Raw genomic sequence first — 23065 nt, 5'->3', positions numbered from 1 at the left:
TCTGATAATTTTCATTCTAATCCTCCTTTTGAAAAAGGAAAGTTCCAGCCACATGTAGTAGCTTAATTCCTGTTCTGTGTCCTGGGAAGATTCTCTTAGCTGCTGTTATTCAGGCGAAAATAGGTTCTTTAACTGGCAGTATTGAGCTTGCTTCATTGAATCTGATGTGGTAACCCGAGAGACCAGAGTCAGACCCAAAATAAAGTAAATTGGAAATACTTATTTAAATCAAAGCAGATAAATGATTTTTTAAAAAACCAAAAAACTGGAGCCAGGTTACCCAAAGGATTGCCTGCCTCTTTACAGATCTGTAAGATCACTTAGAAAATATGCAGAAATTTTACACGTGGCAACACACCCTACAGAATATCACAGGGTGTTTACCAGAAAATGGACATTTTCTGCAATTGCCCTTGCACTTTGGAATGCCATCCCCTTTAACTTGGTTGCAGCTAATGGCATTTTTGGAGAGAAAGTACGAGACATGTTAAAACATAACTCCTGGCAGCATGGCACGCAGGGTGTGCTGTAGGGTGTGCTGATGCTATGTGTGCACTCACGGCTTGCTGATGTTGCATGGCCCCAGCCCTCTCAATCATGGGGGCAAGGTGGTGCACTTGCCTACTTCCCATAAGCATTCATATTTCCTAGAAGTGATCCATCTTTTTCCCTATCTGATGTAACTTCTTCTTCCAGATCCGAGGTCCCTAATGCCTTCCTCTTTAACTTAAACAATTTTAAATGTTATAGAAACAGTAAATGGTTTTATTTATCATTGTTTATCCATCAATTCCAAATCATTTTCTCGCCAACTCTCAGATTATTGTTGTGGTGGTGGTCATTTTTAAAAAGCACTGTTTAGGAAATTGCATCCAAAAGGAGGTTGCTGACTTTTCTGCCAATCATCTAGTGAATTTTTTGAAATTAGTGCAGGTAGGGAATGAACATCATTAGACTGAGACTTGCATTACTGCTTGTTGATTTCTGCTCAAAAATGAAGCTGTTGAGAGAAACCTTCCTTATGTAAATTCATTTTGAATTTAGTAAGATAAATGTAGATTAATTAACTAAAGTGGAGCTATTATGTATATGCTTATTTTCCAAAGTTTGGGGGCAAAACAATTCGTTGCTGGGGAAAGCATACCTATAAGATGCGAGAATTTTTCTAACCTCTACCATTTGCCCAGCCGTTCAACACAAAATCAACATGTGCATATTAAATACCTCTCTATGATTTTAATAGTGTTTTTATAATGCTTCTATGAAGGCATAATCAGTGGAATATTCAGTTCTGTGCTCTCACAAATGAATGTTGGAAGAATTATCTATGTTGCATACCTTGTCTATGCTGTTTACCTCTTCAGAAGAATGTGAATTGTGACAAGTATATTCTCTAGGTTATTAACTGGCCTTGTCCTTTAAAAGCTAATTAAAACAACCTTGTAACAAATGGCTGTTTGTGGAGAATCATGTTATGCACTACCATGGCTTGCAAGCATTCCTTTATTTGTACTTGTGTTGTTTTTCAATCACTGCAGATGAATGAAGTGACCCAAGAACAAAAGAAATGAGCGAAGATGAATAAATCAAAACTAAAATTAGAACAAGCTAAAGGCATGCATGTTGCTCAGGGCATCATGCAGCTGACACATGATGTGATGACAGGCAGCAGATGAATTCCCATTCTGAGTCTCCAAATTTTGTTCACTACACAAAAGTCATAAAATTCTGTCCAGTTGGTGCACTGAGGAATTCTGAATAATATGAACAAAAGGCAGTATTCTCTCCCCCTCAACCCCCCCATAACATAAAAGAGACCCCAGCATGGAAGTTCTGACCTAAAATTTCATTGAATCCAATTGTATGTGTTTCAGACTGCCAGAACCAAGGTTTCCTTCCCCACTACAGGTATTAAGATTAGCACAGCAAATTGAGGAAGGTATTATTATTGACAATTATGCTGTTGTGAATGGTTGTGAATATGCTGTGCATACTGTATACATTTCAGTAGTCCAGAAAAACGCTATTAGTCTTCAGAGTGACACAGTATGTTTTTTAAATATTTGTTGTAACAACTGCCCCTCTGGAATAATATGGAATGCTGACAGTCCCTTTGTTAATGAAAACCATTAAATAATAGCAAGGAGAACAATATATATATGTGATATATTTTCTTGGATCACACCACTCGTACAACGGCAGAAAGAAGGCAGCATTAGTAGCACACTGTGACATTTACTAGTTTGAACATCAGCTTCTGGGAAGAGTCAGGATTGTTGTTTGCCAACTGATGGTAAAAGTAAACCCGGTCTCTGCTTACAACCTCTTGATCAGCAAGTAGGGATGGAAGGGTGAATCTGTAGATGAACAGATTCAATGACTCTCCAACAATTAAAGCAGCAGAATTGGTTTTGATCGTCAGGTCCAGGGCCTCTTGTGGCACTGAAGGACAATTGTTGGCATGCTGGTCATAGCATCTGTTGCAGTTCACAGCTAGTGTGCCCCCTTTTATTTTGCCTGAATTCACTGGTGTCCAGTTTATGCATAATCCAGTTGACACGACTTCTCTTATTAAGGATTCCAATGCTATATTGCATATGCTCTTCTAAGGAACTGGACTTGAGAGCACTCAAGACTGCATAGGAAAGAGGACCCAGAGGAAAGAGAGGTGGTGGTTGGAATTGCAGCAATTTATCTGAAGAGCTTAGCTTTGGAAGTATTTGGGACTCTCATCAGCAGTATAATTAAAAAGCAGTGGAGTTTAAAAGAACTTTAATCCAGCATGGAATTAGTAGGAAACTGAAGCATTCCACAACTTTGCTTGTTTAATAATTAGAGCAGCTATAAAAAGAAATGCAGAATGGCTCTATAATGGATAATTTCATTTGGACTGCAAGTGTGAGAAATGATTTCCTCCTTGATATTTAGAAGCATGGCGTTCTGTTTTATAACAAATACAACAGGAAATCTTTGGGATTTATTTCCACACTCCATTTCCTTAATACCTCAAATATCTTCAGAAAGGTAAAGGAAAAAGCAGGATCCGTGAATTGCAAAATATTCTGTGGGATGTTTTCCAAATTAAACAGTTGACAAGTGAACCAGAAGTTAAAGAAATGAACTAATCTGAATAAAACAAGACTAAAATGAGATGCAATTACATTCTGAAAACTTCCTATAATAACATGCATAAATAATCTTGACAACTGCCTTTAACGGCTGGAAGCATCATTATTGTTGTTTTCCATTTAAGTGGCAATTCTGTATCAACTAATCTGGAAGTGAGCCTTATTGAACTCAGTGGGGTTTACTTCTGTGTAGACATACACAGAATGGCAGTATCAGTATTCTTTGACCTTTTGGCTAAACTTGTTTATACTTGCTTGTTCTGGAATAACTAGTGTGTAATAAGCTGGGCATTACTGTGTCTTGATGTGCTTTGAATATTGTGATACACTGTAGAAGAAGGCTTTTCTGGACCACTGTTTTAAAAGGCCACTTTTCTGTTGTGTTGTGTCTCTTTCCATTATGGATAGTTGTAGTTTTAAAACAATTTGTGGATTCTGTAAAGAAACCAGATTTGCTCCTTCTGTCTACATTGCTACAGTCTGTAACAGTCGTTAGTGAAAAATCACATTGAAATGTAATCTTGTTTGTGGAAAGGTGCTCCATTTAGCATGAAAATATTAACCACTGCCAGGCTATAGAACCGGGATTTCTAAGCTTTGGTTCATGGATCACCAATGGTTACGTCTGCAAACATCGTTTGCGGGGTCTGTGGCATGTCGATATTAAAAATTCATATTGATATCAAATTATATTTTTATTGCTTCTTTTCTTTTTTGTCTAGTTTTTTATTGTACTATAGTTTAAATTTTATGGAAGGCAGATTGTAATACAATATAAGAAATAAAAGAAGTAATAAAAACACAGCTAAAAGTCTTACAGCATCTAGCACAGGGCATTGCAAATGCTACAACAGGTTGAAAAATCATTAAATGGTCCACCAAGACCATTACCAATTTTCAAGTGTTCTGTGGGGGTGGGGAAGTGGGGAACCACTTCTGTAGCATAAAGGTGTATATAGATGTTACCATGTTATGCACAGTCAATGCAGAATACCTTTCTCAATGCAGATCAGCTTTTCTCTGTAGCAGTACAACCTTCCATATACAACAAAATATCTGGCTGTTCCTCCTTATGCACTTAAACCTGATTTGGCTGCAGTTTCACCAAAAAGAGGCCTTTCCCATATTTGTCAACTCCTCCTCCATGTAAAGTAACACTGAAACTTAATGAAATCCTGGATCTTGTTGCTTCCCCCACCCCAACTTTGACAACACCCTGATCCTGTCTATGATATTTTACAATGATCCATGCATTCCACTCAAAATAGCTAGCCCATAGTCCACCAGCACCTCCAGTTGTGAAGATTATGCATGTACAATCAAAAATTTCTTAGATTGCTTCATATGAATGTTCTTAGGTGTATCTTTATCTAGCTGTCAACCTCCCTTTGCTGGAAACTTGGTGCCCATTAGGATTTATTGATTAAGATTGTTTTCACTTTTTTCACTTTTGGTGAGTTGATATTTCGGCTTATCGTTTTCATTCAAACCGCTGGTGTGTGTTTTTTTAAATAACGAAAAGGAAGTGATATACAAATTATGGATGAGTTTGTGAACAGATGTACAGTCTGCAAGAATTCAGAGAGAACTTAGAGAACTTCCCCACTGATTAGCAAGGCACTGCAGTGGTTTCCCAGCAAGAGGACCAGAAAGCTAAAATCAGACTGGTCTTAACTGGATTGAAATGCTTGCTAATAATGCATCTCAAATTGTTTTTAGATACATTACTGTACCAAAAAAGTGAATTAATAAGGAAATTCACAACACTTTTGCAGACCGCATGCTTTTGAATATATTTCTGTTGCTGAGGAATTGGCTTTGTTGTGGCCAGCAAATATGCTAAGAGGTAGTTAAGCTGCAGGTGGTAAATTACAGTCATTTCCAGGTGACAGGGCTCACAGTCATGTACCCAATCATTTTTCCCCCTCACTACATCCTTGTGAGAACTCAGTTTGTTTTAGTTCAAAGCTCATAAATTGTGTGCTAGCCCATTCCATTCCTGGGGGTTTCTTTTAGGTGTGGTGAACACTGGACAGCAGAGTCCCTGTTGTGCATGTCAGGGTCACATGGCGGGGTAAAGTAAAGGTAAAGGTACCCCTGCCCGTACGGGCCAGTCTTGACAGACTCTGGGGTTGTGCGCCCATCTCACTTAAGAGGCCAGGGGCCAGCGCTGTCCAGAGACACTTCCGGGTCACATGGCCAGCGTGACATCACTGCTCTTGCGAGCCAGAGCCGCACACGGAAACGCCGTTTACCTTCCCGCTGGTAAGCGGTCCCTATTTATCTACTTGCACCCAGAGGTGCTTTCGAACTGCTAGGTTGGCAGGCGCTGGGACCGAGCAGCGGGAGCGCACCCCGCAGCGGGGATTCGAACCACCGACCTTTCGATCGGCAAGCCCTAGGCGCTGAGGCTTTAACCCACAGCGCCACCTGCGTCCCAACATGGCGGGGAGGAAGGATTTATTTCCAGTCCTTGGCTGCATGGTCACAGATTATGGCTGTAAACATGACTCAGGAGGTGGGGGGGGGTCAGATTCTCCCCTTACTGGATAACTCCTGCTTGGACTACTTTGATTTGGTTGATCTCGTTAATTTGTTTGTGCAGTTCCTCTAATCTGTTATAACCTATTTTGAAACTTACGTTGTATCTTGAGTTTTTTATGGGTGTGATGGCAGTAGTCAATTACTTGCTCTCTATGGGGTAGCAATCCCCTCTAAAGGATAATTTTATCTGCTCACTTTTAATACTTTGCTGTTTTATGTCTGATGTGTTTTAATCTGTTGTATATTCATTGGGGATTTATCACTGGAAGTGATCAATATTTTAAATAAAAAACAGAGTGTGGATTTTACTAATTTAACATCCTTGTGAAAATCCTGAATCCTGGCAGGCATTATCTTTATGCCTTTTCATTAAGAAATTGAGTGATACCCAATGGTAGGCATACTCAGAATAGGTTCATTGGTAGTAGGTCTAATTTGAGTATGACTATCATTGGATATCACCCATATCATAGAGAGTAAAAAAAATACTTTGGTAAGTCTGTGATTAATCTTAAGCAGGCTTATACGTTAAAGAATTTCCTGCGCAAGTCAGCTAGCAACACACACACACACACCTGTTAAATAATGTAATTTAAATAAATATTACTTGTATGGCTTGGGGCCAAAGCTTTCCAAATACATGAAATGGTAATTTGGCTCATTTTCTTTCGTGCATCTAGTTGCAGGGGATCCAAGATTTTGGATCTTGATGCACTTAATTTGGACAGTTGGCTCCATTGAAAAGGGAAAAGAAACAAAAAAGCTTAATATTCTATGTATTTAAAAAAGTAATTAGCAATGCAAGCATAACAGCATCTTTACAAATCAGATGGATGATCCACCCACTCTGATAGCAACCTGCTTGGAAGGCATGGAAGGGAATAACAGTACAGGTTACTAATAGAATGTGCTAGTCCATATTAGTTACTCATCAGCAGCTTCTTATTGTTGACTACTTAAACTTGGCAAAAAGTTATATTTTCCTAGCATCTTCGCTAATGAATGGCTACCTATATTTGATATTTTGTTTTGGTTTTTTCCCTTGGAGTTCTTCTCTGTGATTTCACATCATATAAAAAATAGAGAATATTCAGTGTAAAATATAATATATTAAAATAAGCCTGGCAATCATATGACATTTTTAACTCCTAGTAATGCTTCAGGAGTGCTCTTCTTGTGTTACACTGCTTCTTGGCTGTAGCAATTTTTTTCTTTTTCTTTTTGCAAATTTACTAAAGTGGGAGGGGGGAGAGAAGAGGAAATGAAAACAACAAAATGAAACCAAAATCATCAGCTTTTATATTCACAGGACAATTAGCACAGCTTAGCACAGCAAGTGGTTCCTTAAATTGGGCAACCGTAGATTGGGCTGAACTTGACCTGCCTGTTCATGCATTCAGTGGCATCTCTGTGATAGGCGGTGCATCACTGCTTCCTCAGGTGAGCAGGACAAGCAGGGCAACAGTGTTTCCTGGAGAGGCAGGTGTGGCTATGGTTGATGGAATGAACCAGACTCAAGACTCTGACAACTCCAGAGATGGAGGTAGAGGCCTCATGCTGTAGGGACTGATGGGAAGATGGAACAGGGTGAGTAAAAACACTCACCCACAGCCAAGTTTCTCTCCAGGCTCCTTGGGCCCTCCCAACCTGAGCCAAGACCTTCCCAGGCCACTGGATCCTGCTGCAGGGTCGTCCTATCTGTCCTGTCTTGGCCAGCCCCCTGACAAGCAACTTGAGACCAAAAAGGAGATGTCCTTGGGCAAGCCAACATCACATTGCCGCAAAAGAAACTTGTGATATAATGCATTAGTCTTTTGAAAAGACACTTGGGGAATATGTCAACAAATACAAGAAATTACACATATTATTCATGGCAGTACGCTCACCTTAAGTGTGAAACCATTCTTCCCTTTTCCACATCTGGTCTTCATGCAGGCCAGATCATTGTTTGCTAGGAGACAGCTTGCAACCATTCAAAAAAAAAATCATAATCAATATTCTACTGCATTGTAGTTTAGATGTATTGAAATGTATTGGATTGCAATTGTTAAAGTAAGTCTAAAACTACAAATTAAACAGAAGAATTGCATTAGCAATTGAGAATGATTTTTGTTCTTTTCCTCCCACATGCACATCTTCTCCTTTCCTTCTTTCACACTGGCATAATCAATAAAATCGGGAAGGGGGATGCTGCCTTATCACTGAGAAATGGATATAGTGTGAATAATTAGTTGTGGGAGACTCTCTATTTAGCCGTAAAAAGGCCCACAGCATTTCTGCACCAAATGTCAAGCACAGGCCAGTAGAACTGCCTGTGCACAAGGTAGAAATAGATTCAGAAAGACAGATGGCCTGTCAGGCCAAAGCTAGACCCATTAGGCCCAGAGGAGTGGTTGGAATCGACAAGGTTAGACCTCCAGGGTAACATCGACACCATTCTGAAAGGGTTGGTTTTTAAATTATTTTCTACATGTTTGATTCCTTAGTTCACTTCACAGAGCACCAGACGTTACACTGCTAAATAAGGAGGGAAAGAGCAGGGTACTGTGTTCTTTTGCGATTCTGAAAGGGTTAGTTGCAAGGGAAAATGTGTTGCTACATTACGAGAAGCCTATAGCTATATTGTTTTTTTTCCCCCAGGAAAAAGGCAAATGAACTGTGATTACTGCTTTTTTAGAATCAATGTGTACACAGGTAAAAAATGAATTACTGTAAATTAAGAACAGTACCTGGAATGTCACAGGAGCCCAAGAGAGCAGCTTAAGCAGGCAGGTTGTGACTGACTGGAGTTGCAGGACCTTGGAAAGTTCTATGCAAAGAACTTGCTCCAACCAACTGTAGCGTTTAACTGAGATCTTCTGTTCATCTCGGCTCCCGTCCTAAAGAGTAGATGGATCTGCCTAGTTCCCTAGCTCCCTTGTGCATCATTTTTCATGCATGCATTTACGGAAAGTAATTTCCCTCATGTTCCTACCTGCATAGTGCATTGGAAAATAATTTCTGCCTGGTATATTTCTTAGTAATTAGTATTAAGCACTAATAATGAAGAATTCAATACATTTGCCCTTTTTGAATAAGGGTGATTTAGTTCCTTTTTCAAAAGCCTAAGCAACATTTCCTTTGTTTTGCCTTTACTGCTTCCTCTATAGTGCCAGCAGTGGAATACTGCTCTTATTTAGGCATAATCAGGTCATCATTTTGTAGAGCAGGCTAAGATTAGCAAGAAAATCTGTGTTCAACATTTTGGAATCTCTGCTAGTTGTGGGAGAAGGAACGGCTACTTCTATCTTTGTGATGTTGGGTTGGGGGGGGGGAGACTTTCCCAGACGTTATACAGGAAAATTTTGCATATTCACCACTTGGAAAGCCATGAAAATTGCTTTTGAGCTGTGTTCTGGTTAATGTAGTTGTAGTTTAAAATCTTTGCAGATCAGGATTCAAGCAGCTTTGAGCACAACGTGCCACATGAAGCCCACTTTTTAACTATATATGCCTACCTTTTCTTTTCATATGATGTCCTCTTCATTTTGAAGTGAAATGTAGCTATTATCGCTGTTTGTTCTGTATTTTTACATTTTCTTTGTTTATGCTAACCCTTGACTGTAAACAAACTTGATCAACATATTCCCTCTCTAATGTTCCCTTGCTTTTCTCTTCCCTCCCATCTTCTTTGCATATATATATATATATATATATATATATACCCTGAGCCAAATAAAATACAGTGGTGCTGCAGTATGTCTTAGGTGAGGGCAATGACCCATTTGAGGACATTGATCCACCAGATGAATACCAATACTGTACAGAAAAATATAGAAAATCATTATTCACCGTCAACCATTCAAAAGCATGATGTTATTTGTTTCAACTAAACATCAGGAAGAACTTTCTGATGGTAAGAGCTTCTTTGACAGTGGAGAGGACTCCCTTGGAAGGTGGTGGACTCTACTTCATTTTAAGCTGAGCTTTGGGTGGCCATTTCTCTTGGATGCATTAGTTGAGATTCCTGCATTGCAGGGGTTTGGACAAGATGACCCCCAGGTCCTTTCCAACTCTACAGTTCTATGCATAGCTGTCAACCTTCCCTTTTTTTGCGGGAAATTCCCTTATTCCAGCACCGTTTCCCGCTGCTTCCTGCTGCTATCCCGGATTTTTAGATATCCCATAGACTGTCCCCCGGGACAGGTGAGGCTGCTCATCCCTTATTTTCAAGGCTGCTGATCCCTTATTTTCAAATCTGAAAGTTGACACCTATGGTTCTATGAAAACGTGACTATATGCCACAGTTGTTGTTGTTGTTGCTGCTGCTGTTTGTTTTAGCAAGTACTGTATATCACATTTCCTTGGACTGCAGAAAAAAGTAGATCTGGGTTACTTTGCAGTGAACTCAGATTTGCCATATAGCATTTCCCTGTTTTGCAACAGCACTGCATTGCTGATTTGTTTTAGGCCAGCAATCCCCCATTAACTTTTATTGGATTTGACTTAAGTAGTAACTAGAGAAGTAGCCCTCAGCACACAGCTTTTTGGTTATTAAGGCTGAAGCTTCTGAGGAACATCCTAGCTTCAAAATAACATCCTCTGCCCGCCCCGCTCCCACTCTCTCTCTTCAGCTTTGCAATTGTCATTTGTTTGCTTCCCACTGGTTGTGAGACAGTTGTGTTTATTAGCTGGACAATCAGAAGAGATGTCTTGTTATATTGTAACCCAAATCCTTAGAAAATGGATATATATTTATACAAATAAAAATGCTTGGTATTTGCTATTATACATTTGTCATAGCATACCCTTTTGCAAGCAACTCAGAAGGAAATTAGCAGCCATAACTGCCTTTATGAAGCTGCTCCATTTATGACAGCAGTGGTCTATCTTTGTTTGCTTACTTATTTGTGTGTTCCTCCTCCAAAGCTTGAAGTAGTTTATAATGTGAATGAAAACTATATTAAAAAATACAAAACCAGTGAAACGTATTGAAAACAATGCAATAGAAATAAAATAAAATAAAATAAACTCCTATTTAAAGAAACATTTAAGGTATGTTTGAAATGCTGAGCTGATGTCTAAAATCAGTAATCAAGATGGATATACTGTTGGTATACAAAAAACTCATTTATAAAAACTCATTTATTTCAAAATGCATCAGCTAGATTGCTGAACATGACCAATAATTTGTAACATATTCTACCAATTTTAAAGCAACAGCACTGGATCCTGGTCTGCTTCTGAGTAAAAATTAAAATGTTCTTCTTAAGTTTTAGTCCCTTAGATGGTTTGGGACCAGGATACCTAAGGGACCACCTTTTTCTGAATGAGCCTTCCCACATAGTATAATATTATGAGGGTCTTCTTCCTCTTCCTCTTTCCTCTCATTGGAGATGAGGAGGGTGGAGACCCTAGATCAGATATTTGTGTTGTGGCACCTACTCCTGAGGGGCCTTTACCTGGTACAGAGTTAAATATTCTTTCAGCACCAAGTGAATACCTTTTCATTTCCCCATACTTAGTAGATTTTCAATAGGATCCTCTCTCTTGATCTTTACAAGCATAACTGTTCATTATGTGGGACGAGACTATATCAAAAAGATAATATTAAAAGAAATTGGTATGAGCTTTATGGAGCGAAATAAAAATTTTGAGAAAAGGCATGTGGGCACCAAATGGAACTCACTTAGTAGTTCTTACTTCCAATTTACAGCTGTTCTTCTTTTTCTTTTCATAAGTACTAGCATGCTTGTTTGCAGTGTTCAGAGCCCCACCGTTTGCAACAGGATGTCTTTAGCAGAAGGCGGTGCAGGCGTGTGAGAGAGAATGCATGTGCCTCCTTATGGAATTGTCTCTTGACTGATGTTGATGTTTAGCAGCACATAATGAGGAAGATGAATTTGTTCTTATTATAAGCTTTAACTCCAGAAGAGCACATTGTGTACTCTCTTCAACAACCTACATTTAGTTTGGTATTGTTACTTTTCTTTTGCATTTGTATTATACATATTCTAAACAACCAGCCTTTAGAGTCAAACTAAATCATAAATCACTGGCTATAAAAATAGAAGTGGAAGTACTCTCCTGTTGTCATTTTTTACTGCTTGTTACCGACGCAGAATCTATATATTTTCACCTTTATTGATATCTTCTATTGTACAATTAGGAGTTTAAGTATATGTATCTTTTCATAATTAAGTCCCACTGAGTGTACCTGGATTGGAGCCTAAGTGCCTATCTGCCCTATGGGTCTTAATCTTTACAAATTATTTTTTTAAAAAAATCATGACGAAAGGCTTCCACAAAGCCCATTGCACCATTTGGTCTCCCAGCATCGAGTGTCCTGCAATTATTGGGTCCATGAGACTGGTAGGGAAATGGACTAGCCAGGGAGCAAGATAAAATTGGAGAGTAACATGGAAGGCCCAAGCCAGGTGTTTTGGGACTGAAAGCAGTATATAAATAAATTGTGCTAATTAACAAAAATTAAAAAATTAAAAGGGAGGGGAGAGACTCTGCCTACCAAGCTGCAAAACCGCCCACTAAAAATAAACATAAATATAAAATGTAAATGTAAAAAATCAGGATGGGGGATATAAGGGGATATGAGAGACATGTTAGTGACCACTGCTGCAAACTCATGAACAAATTTCTCAAACCTGTACTGAGTAAAGGTCTTTATAGACACACGCACAACACCCTGGAAAGATACAACTTATCCTTTCAATGTGGCTCAGCTTCCATAGAAACATATGCTAAAAATCCTAAGAAAAAGCACACACCTTACCTGTGTTCATGCAGAAATAAGTTGTACAGATTTTTTTGTAGGATTAGTTCCAAGTAAATGTGTTCAAGATTGCAGTTTACAGCTTTGAGAGGGCTTGGTAAAGAACAGCTTTACCAAGGAATTTATGGAAGTGCCTTGTTTTCCTTTATATAGACTCCTCTATATATTTCCTTTTTATTTTCAAAAGGTATTTGAGCTCACTAAAGTAATTGAACAGCTCCGTGATGTGTCTATTGAAATGTTACCCAAAATGATCTTGGCACAATATTATAACTGATATATAATAATTAGGTCAGCTTGCCTCCTTTGCTTGGCAAAGACACATCTGAGAGTAACTCAGCAATCTATCATTCTTTTTAAATATTGGCCTGTGCCAAGTTTCCCGAGGAGTCTGCAAAGTCACTTATGCAACACTCTCACATCGCAGAGCAGACCTTCTCTGGTGTACAGTTTAGATGTTCATTTATCTGTGTTAAGTACACTTGTGGCTTGTTACTGCCAAATTGGTTTTTATGCATTGTTGGGCCATCGCTTCAGGTGCCAGACATTTTAAATTGCTGCTTTATTCCTTAGCCAGTGCCTCATTTGCACCAGAGCTTGCCAAACATGTTAAATAATAAAGAGAGTATCTCTGCACATGTTTAGAATGCTTTCGTGTGCTGATGAATAACTATAGGCTGTTAGCCTTTATCTATAATTGCAAGACAAGACATTTGTGAGAGGAAATAGCAGTTCTGAGGTGAACTGCTGCCAACATTCCCCCAGACTGTGCTGTTCTGATGTGCTGAAACTGGGTGAAAGAACTCTCAGCTGAGTAACTCATTTTTTCATTGTTAGGAGGAATGATGAGTGTCTCCAAGGATATATAAGATGTTGGGGAGACACGTCCCCATCAGTATTCTATCTAATGGTTAATTAAATAATTAAATTAATGCTGTATCTCTGTTGTGCTCTGTTTAGAAACTGAAGTGTTAAGCCATATACAAATTATTGCAATAAAAAAAATAAAATGTGGTTAAGAATACTAATCCTGTTAAGAGTGAGTGGGTGGCAGCAGTCATTATTTTCCTTCTCTTTCAGTGATCTGTTGCCATAGTCAGCCTTTTGTCTAGGTTGACTATAAATCTGTTGACTTCATATTTCAGTTTATTTCATATAAAATTTAGGGGTATCGGCAAGTTGAAATTGTTTCTTGCATGCCAAAACTTGCAGCAGGCTAAATCAGCACTGTGCAGCACATAGCTTACTGAGCATTCCTGTTTGAATTGATGGCATTTCTGGTGCAAACATGAATTTACTAGGAGTAAGTGATAAATATCTTCATTGTTTAAACTGAATGGTGTCTGTGATTAAAATTTCTTTAAAAGCAACAACTCCTTTTTTGCTGTTAAATGTTGTATAACATAGAATTTGCTATTTAAAATATGTGCCCAAATCTACACAAAATGCTACATACATGTTAGTATGCCAAGAGAATCCAGCCTTTTTCCCCCATTAGAGAGTACGAATTTCTTACTCATATTTAGCTACGAAGCGTTTTGCTTTTGCTTTATCTGCTAAAGGTACAAGGTTTGTAAACAATTGATGGGGTGTGTTTGTGTCTAGGATTCTCAAAGTGGTGTTTTCATTCTTGATACTTTCTATTTTTTTTCTCTGGAGTGCTACCTTCTGCAGACCTCATCCACAGATAGTTTGAGCATTATTCTTAATAACTGATGACATTTGTGTAACTACACGGTAGGCAATGGTACTTCAGAATCATGCTTTGCATATTTTAAAACATGTTATGCTCATTAAGAAGCAGCTGGAATTGTTTTTGTAGTCCTGAAGGAGAAGGGATGTAAGGACACAAGACAGAGAAACCAGTAAGAGAACACTTCAATCTCCCAGGACATTCTATACAAGATCTCAAAGAAGTTGTCATATTTTTAAAAAAGAATTTCAGAAATAGACTGGAAAGAGAAGTTGCTAAATTACAACTTATTACCAAACTTAAAACCATGGAGAAACCTGGTCTGAATAGAGACACTGGATTCTTATCTCATTATACATGATAAAGCTATTTTTTGGCCATCTCACCCCTTGCTTTTTCCTGTAAGACCAATTGCAGTTGTTAACAGTCGTAAACAGGTTTACCACACCTATCAGCCAATCACCCATTCCTACCACCCTTCTGAGTAATACCCCTCCACACCCTCTCACTATATATAAAGGTCTGGTGACTGCTGTTTCAGAGTATCTGAAGAAGTGTGCATGCACACAAAAACTCATACCAAGAACAAACTTGGTTGGTCTCTTAGGCGCTGCTAGACAATTTTTAAATTTTTAAAATATATTTCTTAAATGGTGGAAATTGCTATAGAAGTCTCATCAATGGCAGAAAATCATCCATTTATTATCTAAAGGGGAAATCTGTAAGATCAGTGGACAGTGTTTGTGCATTTTGGACTTTCTAGTGAAGGATTGATCAACTATTTATCTGCAATCTAAAGAAAAATTACAGTAATTTATGATAAAGAGATGAGAATGATTGCTAAGTCAAATGGTGGTGTGTGGGTTTTTTTTAAAAAAATATACACATATATACACACAGAGACTGAGATGCAGTGTTGATTTATTGAAATTTACTGAATTGAAACTGCATATGCTTTTGAGTTGAGCACAAGGAAATGAATGGGGATATGCCTGAGTGTTCTGCTCTGGGCTGAAGGGAAGCTGAAGAGTGTATGCGGCAAATTCATTCCTAAGGGAGATCTCAGTACACATGCATAAGTCATCTCCTTCCAACTTCCTTTTTTACCTCTGACAAAAGGAAACTCTGGTGAAAAAATTGTTAATGGTCCCAGATAATAGAATATAAAAAGTGTGTTTGTTCACTCTGCAAACATTGCACTTCTGGTATTAAATTTCTGAGGGGCAGCTGAATGCTTTGGTGCTTGGATTGTTTATAAATATTTGCAGTAAATTACTGCATGCAGTCATAGGTTGAAATTATGTCCTGCATACGTGTTGCAAAGAGCTGCAAAGAATAGCATCTGGCCTTAGATATGCTGCACTGGAGCATTTAAATATATTCAGTTACAAGTTTGGGAATGACCATGAAACCTGAAGTTAAACTGTTCCTGCCCCCACAAACAGGATAATTGGATTGCCTCGGTGTTATGTGTCTGAATGAATAAAATTATTTCAACTTCAATTGAAAGGGGGGAACAGGAAAGGAAAGTTATCTGTACCAACTATTGTACAATATGTCTTCATGAATATTTTGACAAGCAGTTCTTGTATACTGCCAAGAAGTTCAGGGAAGATCTTTCCTACAGGTACCTCATTTCAGCAGGACACTGAAAGCCAGTATGGTGTAGTGGTTAAGAGCGGTAGTCCCGTTATCTGGGGAACCGGGTTCGTGTCTCCGCTCCTCCACATGCAGCTGCTGGGTGACCTTGCGCCAGTCACACTTCTCTGAAGTCTCTCAGCCCCACTCACCTCAGAGAGTGTTTGTTGTGGGGGAGGAAGGGAAAGGAGAATGTTAGCTGCTTTGAGACTCCTTAAAGGGAGTGAAAGGCGGGATATCAAATCCAAACTCTTCTTCTTCTTCTATTATTGTTATTGTTAATAATAATAATAATAAATTATTATTTATAACTGCTCTTCTTTCAAAGATCACAGATTAGTAGTTCCTTCAGGCTGACAGTGCTGTTCTATACTATCTATATGAGACCTAGATGAACGTGACAGTTTGCCTAGGTTTTGGTTTTTGTCTGACCAACTGAATCTTAAGTAGTTGTGTTACTAAATACATGGTGCATCACAAACCTGTTATTTTATAATTTATTCAAAACTATTAAATAGTCTTTTTGGGCACAATACTTTGTCTTACTGCTGGATAGATGCTTTCATGAAACAATGCCTCATTTTATCACTGTTATTTCAGTTGCTTACGTAAATAAAGGAATTTTATCACTGACATCTGGAAGAAGAGAACTGAAAGTACATTTCCAAAGCTAACATTTTCACATTTTAATCAAGTAATGCAGATCATACTAAATAAAGTCTCTTTTAATGAGCAAAGGATACTTATTGAATGGTCACTTGACTATTATGATTTCAAGATTTTTGCCTGTAATGTGAGAAGGTAGAATAATTAAGAGAAGACTTTATCATGCTACTCACTGGTGAGTCCTATAACTCAAAACATTTGTGCACCTCTTATTTTACGATTTAGGAGGCAGATGTAGTTCAGACATGGATGTTTTAGGTTTCGGCCATATGTTGGTGGTTTTGCAGGAAGAACCCCTGATTTGCTTTGCATATCTCAGGTAACACAAGAAATGGTAAAACCGTTTTCAACCTATTTTCCCCTCTCTCTTCTATCATTTCAGGACTATACCTTGACAATGTACTTTCAGCAAGCATGGAGGGATAAGAGGCTTTCGTATAATGTAATACCTTTAAATCTTACACTGGACAATAGAGTAGCAGATCAGCTTTGGGTTCCCGATACCTACTTCCTGAATGATAAGAAGTCATTTGTGCATGGTGTCACTGTGAAGAACAGAATGATTCGATTACATCCTGATGGGACAGTTCTCTATGGTCTCAGGTCAGCATCTAATATTTAAAATGCCATAATTTAATATCTAAAGCTAAGATTTATTCTTTCCTTTATTTTCCAGCTTTCCATAGTTTCAGTTCCAGGTGATTTTGGACTTGCCCACCCATCTTAAGTACTTTAAGAGACTTTAAGAGATACCGAGTTTTATACAAACACATGAAACAAAGAAAGAAGAGAGGGGAGGTTTCTGGAATGCAACTTTGGTAGAGTTGATATGTGATAGAACAGTCCAGTGTTGTTCATGTTTACTTGAAAGTTAGTTTCACTTAATTCAATCAGACTTAGCCATGTAGCTTTTAATAAGGAAACACTCAACTGTGAAAAGTGGATCATATACTGTTAGTGTATGCCTTTGTGAAAAAGTCAGCTACTTTAAGCACAGACAATACAGCAGAGTTTTTTTCCCAGAAAACATTTTTCTATATGTGCTTGATTACATGTGTGTATGAAAGATATGTGCTTAACCTTTGAAAAAATGCTCTGCTTACCTTCTTGACTTTAGCTGCATTGCTGCAGCATATTTCTGAAATACTAGTTTTCCTGCACTAGTATATTGTAAACATTTAAAAGGTAAGAATTCATTTTAACATCTACATTATACATGAGACACCACCTGATCATCTTTTGATTGTTGACCTTGTCGTGTTGCAAGTGAGTTTTCCAAACAGCTTATATCCACATCAAAATTAAGTATATTTGTAGCAACTGAGCTTCCATCAGTGTAAAGATGATGAAGTTGGAAAGGCATCATAATTACAGCCGTGGTAGAATATTTCAGAGCTGTCAAGTGTTGTTTTTAAAGTCTAAGGGCCCATCTATACTTTGCTTCTCCTGTATCTAGAGGTGAGGCAGTGTCCTCTCGTCCCTTTCTCTCCATGCACCCCTCCCCCTGCCAGTTTTTATTAGAGTTCCAAAAGGTTGAACTGCATTCTTCCAGTTATTATTGCCTGGATCCCCCCCCCCCCAATTTTCCAAATGACCCTGTCAAAAAATAAATAAATCAGCTCATACCTCTGTCCTCATTTTATCACATCTCTGCATAATCACAAAACTGGTCCTCTAAAAAATAAAAGGACCCAGTGTCTTCAGAGAAGGGAGAGGGAAAAGGAAGAACCAATGACTCAGAGGTCCACAGTGCCCTTAAGAACTCCTCTTAACAACATGGGAGGAGGAGCTAAACGGAGTCCTAACAGCCTAGAACACCCTTAACCACCCCTCTTAGGAACAATGGTGGTGGAGCAAGACAGATACACGCAGAAAAATCAGGCTAAGTGCTACCCAGGAGTGGACAAAGAAACACAGGTTTTCTGGAGATGGTTCCAAGTAGGGAAATTAAAATTGAACAAGAATGGACCCACTAAACAACAGAAGTCAGGATCAGCCCTAAGATCTCAGTTTTTGCTTTTCTATTGTAAAGCAAGTTAGGAGTCGGGCATAGAGATTTGTAGAGAAGATGTGGCAAGAAGTAGAATGCTTAATAATAATAATAATAATAATTTTTATTTATACCCCGCCCTCCCCAGCCAAGGCTGGGCTCAGAGCGGCTTACAAGCAATAATAAAAACAAGTTGAATGTTTACAACTTAAAAACAAAATTAAAATACAACATTAAAATATTGAAACATTAAAATATTAAAATGTAGTCTCATCGCAGGAGAAGGAAAAGAAAAAAGAAAGAGAGGGAGGGAATCAAATTGGCTCCAAGCCAAAGGCCAGGTGGAACAACTCTGTCTTACAGGCCCTGCAGAAAGAAATCAGATCCTGCAGGGCCCTGGTCTCATGAGGCAGAGCGTTCCACCAGGCCGGAGCCAGTGTTGAAAAGGCCCTGGTTCTGGTTGAAGCTAATCTAACTTCCTTAGGGCCCGGGACCACTAGGGTGTTGCTATTTATGGACCTTGAGGCTCTCCGTGGGGCATACTGGGAGAGGCGGTCCCGTAGGTACGAGGGTCCTAGGCCGTGAAGGACTTTAAAGGTCAAAAGCAGCACCTTAAATCTGATCCTGTACTCCACCGGAAGCCAGTGCAGCTTGAAAAGCACTGGGTGAATATGCTCCCATGGCAGAGACCCCGTGAGGAGCCTCGCTGCAGCATTCTGCACCCTCTGGAGTTTCTGGGTCAGCTTCAAGGGCAGCCCCGCGTAGAGCGAATTACAGTAGTCAAGCCTGGAGATGACCGTCGCATGGATCACTGTGGCCAGGTGGGGGCAGGAAAGGTAACCCTCCCTTCACCTGCTATTTTCTATTTCAGAACCCTGACTGGGAACAATGTGGCATTGAGGGGGTCATACAAAAGATGGGAAACAGCTCAGCATTTCCACCCAGATGCTGCTTGTTCCCTAAAAATCCTTTACTGCAGAAAAACAACAGCCTGGATTCCCAGACTGTTGTTTGCTGCAGAATGCTTAGTTCTGTCATAAAATGCGTTAATTTTAAACTCTCAAACTTTACTGCCTAAATACAAAAACTTGTCCCCTTGGAGAAAAGAAAGAAAGATGCTCACTTCTGTGTAATGTGAACTGTTTCAGAAGAGCAAGCTTATTCTTTCTTCCATGGTGTTATGGCATGTTTTTAATGATGATTCAACATTTGACACCCATGAAGTACTAGGGGGTTTTTGGAAACTGAGCTTCTGTGGGCATTCTAGGGTTTGCCTTATAAAGTTTGAAGAAGAAGAAAACCAGGAATCTGTTTTCCAACCCACCTTTTCAAAGGCAGCAGGAGGCAAATATGTGTGATCCAGGAGGAGGGATGACTAACTTTATGCAAGATGATTAGAGAACTGATTGCTACTTTATGTGACAATTAGTGTCTCCTGAAACTTAACTTTAAAACCAGATTGCATCTTGGTAGGATTCCATATTTGGGAGAAAATCATAACACTTAGGCTCCAATTGCAAACACAGTTGCTTGAGAATTAGGGTACTTCCATATGGGGGCTTAATAATGCAAATGTCTTGTTGGCCACAGGACTTCCTCTCTTTTTAAACTTACTTAATTTATTTCTTATAAAGTGTAAGTGTGGGGGTGGAATACGGGCTGGCATTCTTGTACCAACAATGTTGTATGGATACCGCAAAAAAAGAAAAAGAAAAAAGTCATGCGTGAGGAGCACCCATCCCACAAGAAACACCTGTCTTGAAGCATTCCAAGTCCCATTAAACGCAGCAGGTCTGACAGCGAAGAAAGCAAGCTTAGAATTCTGCTCTTAGTATTTATACTGGGAGGAATTAAACTGAGAGGAAATTGCTATAGCAATTATTCTGCAAAGCAGAAGCTTTTCAGCTTGCTGGGTACAACAATCCCACTTCTACCCCCCTCCTCTGCTGTCCCTTGTGCTGTTATGGGGCTTCTCACAACACCCACAAGTCAATTGCAATGGGGGGTGAAAGGGGGACCCATTTGTGCTAGCAGAAGTCCTTGTGTAAGCTTCTGCTACCAATGTCCTTCTATTTGAAAAGCTCAAAGACCACATTATATATTTATGATTATGCCAAGCATGGAATGGGAAGATCAGCTTGCATTTTTAATCATCTGCCCAACTATACCAGCTCTGTCTACAAAGAGACAAAACCTGGAGAAGTCTTCTTGCAGATTTCTCCTTGGCAGGGAGTCTAACTGAAGCTTAGAGGCAGTCCGAAGACTCCCAATATGGATGAAAGTCACAAAAGGCTTGGCTTTGAGGCTAACCAATTGAAGCCCCTTTGCAAGATAGTCTTGTTGTTCTAATGTTAGTTACAAAAGGCCACTGGGAGCAAACGGGTGGGATGGGTAATTAGCCATATAGCTACAGTATCAATTTTCTGTATTTGTATTTTTTCTTTAACTTTCCTGAGAAAGTTGAAATGGCTTCCTTTCCCCAGTATTTTTCAACATGCCCATACAAGTATAGCATAATATATTGGAATGTTGGGACACCAGTTTCTTTGACTTTGCTGGAATGTGCCATCTGTATGAACAGATGGGAAATATGCTACAGGGCCAGAGGGAGATGTCAAAAAATCAAACCAGAAGGAAAAGAACTACATCCACTGTAAAAAAAAAAAGCATTAAAACAGAATAGATGCTAGATGCTAGAATTGCCTGATTGTGGCACTAGCCACTAGAAACTGTTGTTTGCAAAACAATTGATGTTCTCAGGGCTTGTAATAGGCATAGCCTTCTAGCACTCAGTTTGTGGCCTTCCTATACCTTGAAAGAATAAGATTGCAATCCTATACATGCTGTGTTGAGTCTCAGCCCCATTGAACTCAGTCAGTCTAACTTCTGAGTAGATGTGTGGGATTACACTGCAAATATATGAACATTCATTCTTCTCCTATGAGCTATGGAAAATCTGATTTAGCATTTCTGCACAGCAGGGGGAAGAAGAGAGGGTGCACTGGAGTAGATTGAGGGAGGCTTTTGATCTGGTTACCCCAATGGACCCCTGGATGAGGGGGGTTAAGTACACTACCCCTTGGGTTTCCCCTTGTTCTCCCTCCTACTGAGACCAAAGGAAGATAAAATGGGGGGGGGGGCCAAAACACCAAGCACTTTGTGTTCCTGTGCTATGAGAGAGGTAGAAATGCTTCTCTTCACTTTCACCATGCCATGCAAGATTTTGTACACTTCTATCCTGTTGCCTTTGACTCCCCTCTTCTCTGAATTAAAAAGCCCCAAGTTATGTAGCCTTTCTTCAAAGGGCAGTTTCTCCTTCCCCTTGATCATTTTCTGAACCTTTTCCAACTCAGCAATATCCTTTCTGAGGTGGGGCGACCAAAACCATACACACTAGTCCAAATGTGGTTGCATCGCAGATTTGTATAATAGCATTGTGACATTGGCAGTTTTGCTTTCAATTCCTTTCCTAATGATCCCTAGCACAAAATTTGCCTTTTATTCCTTCTCTCAGCTTCCTGCTGTTTAACTAGTTCCTGCTTCACAAGGTAACCTCTCCTTTTATTCCATGACTGCTAAGCTTACTTAGGAGTCTTTGGCAAGGTATTTTGTGGACAGCTTTGTGAAACGCCTAAGTATATTATCTCCATGCATTAGGGTGGCTAAATAAAGGCAGCTGGTAGGGAAAAGTGCTGGTAGGGAAGGGCAGGCGATGAAGAGCCTTAGTGGGCAGCTTGTGCAAAAGCATCAGCAGGTGGAAGGGCAGTGAAGGTGTTGCCTGCTGGAGGGCTTAGAGTCAGTGTACGCTCACAAGCACCATTGAAAATAGTTTAAAGTTAGTATTTTAAAGCTAGGGGTGAGAGAGAGAGAGAGAGAGAGAGAGAGAGAGAGAGAGAGAGAAGTGTGGTTGTATGGATGTAGGGTGGTATATAAATTCTATAATGTTGTAGTAGCCATATGAACCCTGCCTGCGCACATAAGAGACAGGATTGGGAAGGATAATTGCATTGCATTGCTGTTTTGTATCTCTAAAATAGGTCAGTGTTTTCTAGATTCTTAATTCCTTGAATGCTTCTTTTTAAAATTCTACTCCTTTGTAATTCTTTTTTTTAAAAATGTAAGCTTACATTCAAAACTTAAGACAATGATAAATATTAACTTCTAACGTAAAACATAAATCCATAAAAACGATAAAAACAGCAGTAGCCCTAAAATAATAAATATGATGTAGGGCAGGGGCTGCAGCTTTGTTGACCCTTAAAAGCCTGAGTATGGCTTGATTACGTGAATTATCTGTTCGGCATGTAAGTGGCTTTTGTTTGTATTCTGGATTGTGTCATGATCTTGAGGGTTTAGTACTATATGTGCTTAGTGGCAGAAGACTTGTGGCTCAAAGACTTAAATAAACAGCATTTTCTGTGGGCTCTGCCCCCCAGGTGGATGCAGGGACTATACCTGTCACTTTCCTCTGTATCATGACTTGGCAGCTCTCATGCTCCTGTCTTTGGGTTTATTTTATTTATTTCATTTTGCTGTGATGTCTCACTTTGGGGTTTGTTGACAGTAAAACTGTGAGCAGAAGGCTTCTCGGCATTCTGCACTTTATTTGCGACGGAGGGAGTTGAGGACAATGTGAC

The 23065-nt window shown here is 39.3% G+C and overlaps 1 protein-coding gene across 7 annotated transcripts in view; it reads left to right on the top strand.

Annotated features, from left to right (window-relative positions):
• The window catches only part of GABRB2 (gamma-aminobutyric acid type A receptor subunit beta2), a 108562-nt gene that overhangs the window by 18537 nt on the left and 66960 nt on the right, over positions 1-23065 (top strand). For all 7 annotated transcript variants that reach the window (XM_083719337.1, XM_083719340.1, XM_083719339.1 and 4 more), the window contains one exon: positions 16821-17041. In XM_083719337.1, the coding sequence (XP_083575463.1) occupies positions 16821-17041 (221 nt within the window). The remainder of the gene's footprint in view (positions 1-16820; positions 17042-23065) is intronic.

This window comes from Podarcis gaigeae (genome assembly GCF_964106915.1).
Source record: "Podarcis gaigeae genome assembly, chromosome: 2".
Classification (NCBI taxonomy): Eukaryota; Metazoa; Chordata; class Lepidosauria; order Squamata; family Lacertidae; genus Podarcis; species Podarcis gaigeae.
This window is presented reverse-complemented; position numbering and strand designations above follow the sequence as displayed.